The following is a 5715-nucleotide window of genomic DNA, read 5'->3' on the forward strand; positions in this document are numbered from 1 at the left end:
TACGCTTTAATGATTGCAAAAGGTCTATTGCATAGTTAATTATATTTGGCTTTTATCCGAAACATTTGTAATACGTTGTTGCTTACAATGTTCATCCTTATAAGACTTGTAGTGTTCCTCTTGGTGCAGGTGCGATAATGGTTACGCAAAGAATGTTGAAGAAGTTGAAGTTAAGAAAGTGAGGAAACGGGTTCGGACTTCGAGTGCCCTCTCTTTAGGCAAGAAAGCAAGTGGTCTATTATATATCCGCTTATTTGCTGAAAGTTATGTCCACTTCTTCGGAGAGATTGCAGACTTTTAAGTCTTGGAGAACTCAGTAGTGTCATTTGTTGGGATGTCAAAGTATTTGAGCATGTGTAACAAACATGTTAACCCTTAAATTCTGTTCCTGAAACATGTTACTACAGTTCCTGAAGCTTGAGTAACTTATCTGTTCACATTTTAGATTTTGATAACATAGATTTTGAAAACTTATTAGTACTTTTCGAGGGTGTCCGGGTTATTATTGGGGTGGTCGATTGATTACACAAACAATTCTTTTGCCTGACCTGATTGATTACACTTTTATTTTTTTGTTTGTGTTCTGTGCAAAATGTTGTGTTGTGTATTATTGCCTCTATGAGTCTATGGATTCATCATAGCACGAAAGTATATGGACTTGCAAAGGGGCCTCAAACTTGACCCGAGCCTGATATAATAATTTTTTTTGTTTCATTTTGTTGGTCTCCTCAGATAAACGCGCATTGCTTCATTTGAATTTATTGCTTAGCCCACGACAATATCCTGCTTCATTGCGTTTGCTAGAAAAGTGGCCAGACTATAACCCCATGGTTTTCACAAAATGTCTACCATTATCCAATCAATAACAATTTACACACAAATCTAACGCAGAACGCAATGTTTTTGCCAAAACACAAAACATCTGTTTTTTTGCCTCTTGAACGGTGTGGCCATGCCGTTTGGGACTAAGGCCAAACGGTGTGGCCACACCGTGTTCAAGAGTTAAAAAAACAGACAACACCATTTTTAACCCAGTTCAAATCCCAAACGGTGTGGCCACACCGTTTGGGGTGTGACAAACGGTGGGCTTTGGGACTAAAACAAACGGTGTGGCCACACCGTTTGGGACTAGGACAAACGGTGTGGCCACACCGTTCAAGACTCAAATAAAACAGACAACACCATTTTTAACCCAGTTCAAATCCCAAACGGTGTGGCCACACCGTTTGGGACTAAGGACAAACGGTGTGGCCACACCGTTCAAGACTCAAATAAAACCGTTCAAATAAACACCATTTTTAACCCAGTTCAAATCCCAAACGGTGGTGGGCACCGTTTTGGGACTAGGACAAACGGTGTGGCCACACCGCTCAAGACTCAAATAAAAACAGACAACACCATTTTTAACCCCGGTTCAAATCCCAAACGGTGTGGCCACACCGTTTTGGACTAAGGCCAAACGGTGTGGCCATGCCGTTTGGGACTAAGTCCAAACGGTGTGGTCACACCGTTCAAGAGGCAAAAAAACAGACACCACCATTTTATCCAAGTTCAAATCCCAAACGGCATGGCCACACCGTTTGGGACCTAGTCCAAATGGTGTTGCCACACCGTTTGGTGTGCAATCTGACGCCTAGCCGTGTCGTTTTAGCCTCGAATTTTGTCTCTCACCCAAATTCAATCACTGTACACATCAATAATTACTACATGCATAATTACGTTTAAATCAACTCTTATACTAAAACTCAAGTTCATATAATTTACACAAACTTCTGACATGTAAAACTTCTGAAAGGTAATCAAGTTCTGACATATAATCAAGTTCATATAATTTACTAAACTTCTGATTGGTTCCAAAATGAATAAATAGTTTACTAAAACTATGATAACTAAAACTCTGACAATTCACCCAAATAACTAAAACCCAAATAAAACTCAAATCACTAAAACTTCTTCACAATTCCAGAACTCTGACAGCCCCACCAAATAAAGTTGGTGACATGAATGGCGCAGATATTCGTGTCCTCAAACAGCCCCACCACCGCTCCTTGCTAGGTTCCATACGAGCAGGATAAAACTGGATAAAGGGAAATGTTATCATTTGTGCCCTCGTCTTCGTTCTCCTCCCCATCCTCGTCTTCGTTCTCCTCATCGCCGTCAGATTCGCCCCTCTAACTCTACATCCAATCATCAGAAATCAAAAAGAATGGAAAACGTTAAGTTTTAAAGGTAATTGTGTAAGATATAGGATACTACGAATTAAGCTTAAGGAAACAATATTATACTTACTTGGGCCCTTCTTTTTGTTTGGATTTTTAGGACAATTTCGTCTGTCATGGTTAACACCAACTTTGTTACAACATGTACATCTCCTCTCTGTCTTTGCTTTGGCTTTTGCGCATGCTTGTTCAAGACCCCCTTTTATTCTACAACTGTCCTTAGTTTTCTTATAAATCTTCACGACTTTGTTTCTTCCTTTTGTTTGAGAGATGTTAGGATTCAAAAGTAAAACTTGGGATAGGTCGTCAAGTGGCGGTGCTGAACTATCAGCAATAGTGCATGAATTAACAACTGAAACACCAGGGTCAACTTCCTTCTGTTTCTTGAGCTCCACTGACAGTTCTTGCAGTCTTTGTAGCATTAATTGGTAAGCTGAATCAGTTTCCGCAGCTTCATAAACCAACTGATTAGCAACCATTTGAAGTCGAGTAATTCTCAGTACCTCAGAGTTCTCATGGCCACTTACCAGTCCACGGTCATACTCAGCTCTATACTTATTTGCCCCTTTCATCCACCTCTTAAGAATAAAGAGCTCGGGAATCTCAATATCACGACTCTGAAATACCTTTATGAGGTGTCCACAAGGTATCCCTAGAAATTCAAAAGTTTTGCATTCACAATTACCTTCTTTTGTCGCTGGGTTGAACTTCACCTTCCATTCACGCTCGTCACCTGTAACTCGCGACTTATAAGTGTAGGTTCTGTTGCCGTCAGTACCTTTTTCATCATCATGCAGGACATACTCAGTTTCAGCTAACTCGAATTCTTGCTTGAATCTATCATACGCATTCCTTGTGTATACACTTGTTTTGACTCTTCAAGAGAAATGAATTAACGCCTATAATCCGATTCGAGTGTTCAGTAATATAATCCTCTTTTTTTTCTCTTTCAACAATCCTCATCAAACACTTATCATTCTTCACTACAAACTCTCTAAGAGTTGTCGTAGATGTGAAAAAGTTCTTGTAAACAGAATTCATGCTTTCAGAACGCCCGGTAGTCGAAGTGCCGGCATAAAAAGTATCCAAGTGATAAACTGGAGCCCATTTGTGTCGAATCTTGTACATCTCTTGAAGCCATTTATTCTCCTCCAACTTAAAACTAGACATCAATTCTGCCCACCTCCTTTCAAATACATCAGGAATAAATATTTGCCGAATACAGTGTTTGAATTCTTTTTTGAATTTTGACTTCCGATAATAATAATTTGGAAGTTTTTCAGGGAACTTCTTCATAATATGCCATAGGCAGAATCTGTGGTCGAAAGTATTAGGGAATACCGCACCAATAGCTAGAGTCATAGCTCTATCTTGATCTGTGATAATTGCAGATGGGGCACGTCCGCCCATAGCTCCAAGCCAAGTCTCAAAAACCCACTGAAAAGAATCTTCTGTTTCATCCAAAAGTAGTGCACAACCAAATTGAATTGATTGCATATGGTGGTTAACTCCAGTAAATGGGGCGAATGGCATTTCATATACATTCTTACGATATGTGGTATCAAAGAAAACCACGTCACCAAAATATTGAAACTGTGTACGCGACCGACCATCTACCCATAAAAAATTAATGGCCCTTGCTTCATGATCCATCCAGATTGCATAAAAGAAATTAGGATCCTCTATACTTTTTTTCTTGAAAAATGAAGCACCGCTTGTAACATCACCTCTCACCGGTTTCTTGTATTCTTTTCGAGGGGCCCAAATGGTTCCAACAATCCCTATCATCAAAACCAATTTGTACTCCGTCAAGTATATCAACAACTTTATTCACAGGTACACCACCATCACGAAATGAGTCAATCAACACCTTAGCTGCAGCAGGCATATTTCTATTAACAGCATACGATTCTTTTTGCCGGACTAACCAGGTTGTGATTGTGCTTTCGCTACTAAATTTCATCACTTTCCAGATTCCACTATTTTGCTTTGTCACCCTCATTGAAGCAAGGCACCCACATTTAACTCAGTATTTGTGTTTCTTTTTCTCACTTCTTTCTCAGTTCCATCCACATTCTTATTTTTGCCTCCTCGATCTCTATAAACCCCAAATCGCGAGCAAGTCATTTGACAACTACTAACTTCATCCGAACGAGAAACTCCATTTTTTTGAGCTTCAATTACTGGACTAAATCCAAACGATTTTCCGTAATCTATATAGAATTGTTTTGCAGCCTCAAGAGTTTCAAAACACATTCCCAAACATGGTGGCTTCACAATTTCCACTTCCACTTCAAACTCCGGAGGTTGAACAGAGGAAGAAAATGCCACAGAAGGTGCCGCAAAAGACTCGGGTACTGCAAATAAATGTGTCCACGTCAAAAAAAAAACAAATAAACTAACACGGTACAATAATACAGTATTGAATTCGTTGGTAGAAATCGAAAATAAAATTGAAACATTAGCTCACCTGAACCGTATTCTTCCTTCTCTCCGACTTCATCAATCAATATTGAGTCGTCCATCTACAGTAACAAAAAATGTCAAAATTGTGGAAACAAGGGCATTGTGAACAAAGTATAGTAGCAACTACAACTCAAACAAATTGTTGTCCATTTAAGCAAGTGACAAGTGTAAATGTATAATAAGGCTAGTCGAGAAAATGCATAAGGAAATTCAAAATAGAGAAATTAATGAGAAATAGAGAAATTACCTTTTGTGAAAGAAGTACACAGCCCAAAGAGAGAACCCACTCGTGAATTATGGAAAGAAGAGGGTAGAAAATTTTTGGAGAAGAATTCTCGATGTAATTTTTGGGAGAGACTGATGTTTTGTTTATTTCGTGTTTTTGCTTTGCAAAATTTTTGTTTTTCTAAAATTTCGTTTGGGATTTGAGCGTGGATCTGTTTTTTTCTCTTGAACTGCGGCGGCCACACCGTTTTCACTAGGTCCCAAACGGTGTGGCCATGCCGCTTGGGGATTTGAGATTGATAAAAATGGTGGTCTGTTTTTTTCCCTCTTGAACGGTGTGATCATACCGTTTGGATTTAGTCCCAAACGGTGTGGCCACACCGTTTGGACTTAGTCCCAAACGGCATGGTCACACCGTTTGGACTTAGTCCCAAACGGTGTGGTCATGTCGTTTGGGATTTGAGCTTGGATAAAAATGGTGTTTGTCTTTTTTTCCCTCTTGAGCGGTGTGGCCACACCGCTCAAAAAGGTGTTTAGGGTTTAGGCCACACCGTTCAAGATGCAAAAAACAATTTTTTTAGTGTTTTGGCAAAAACATTACGTTCTGCAATGACAAACTAAAATGCGCAAGTTGTCGGAGTGTAAAACTAGTACAGACTTGCGTTATGTTATGTTAGCTTGTGCTTTTTTCAGTCGGTGTTCTCATTGTCTTTTTTCTATTCTACTTGCGGTTTTTTTTGTATGTTTCTGTGAAATACCAATACTCTAACAGCTTGTACTTGTTCTCTGACAGCTTGTAGGAACT

General features: G+C 39.4%; 1 protein-coding gene across 1 annotated transcript; it reads right to left on the bottom strand.

The window, feature by feature from the left end:
• Nucleotides 1–1954: 1954 nt before the first annotated feature.
• Nucleotides 1955–3752, bottom strand: LOC147492463 (protein FAR1-RELATED SEQUENCE 5-like). The gene is made up of 3 exons (XM_086567511.1): nucleotides 3083–3752; nucleotides 2286–2997; nucleotides 1955–2177 (listed from the first exon to the last, which is right to left on the bottom strand). The coding sequence occupies exons 1-3, from the start codon at nucleotides 3750–3752 to the stop codon at nucleotides 1955–1957; spliced, it is 1605 nt and encodes a 534-aa protein (XP_086423637.1).
• Nucleotides 3753–5715: the final 1963 nt, after the last annotated feature.

This window comes from Coptis chinensis, chromosome 6 (assembly GCF_015680905.1).
Source record: "Coptis chinensis isolate HL-2020 chromosome 6, ASM1568090v1, whole genome shotgun sequence".
Taxonomy (NCBI): domain Eukaryota; kingdom Viridiplantae; phylum Streptophyta; class Magnoliopsida; order Ranunculales; family Ranunculaceae; genus Coptis; species Coptis chinensis.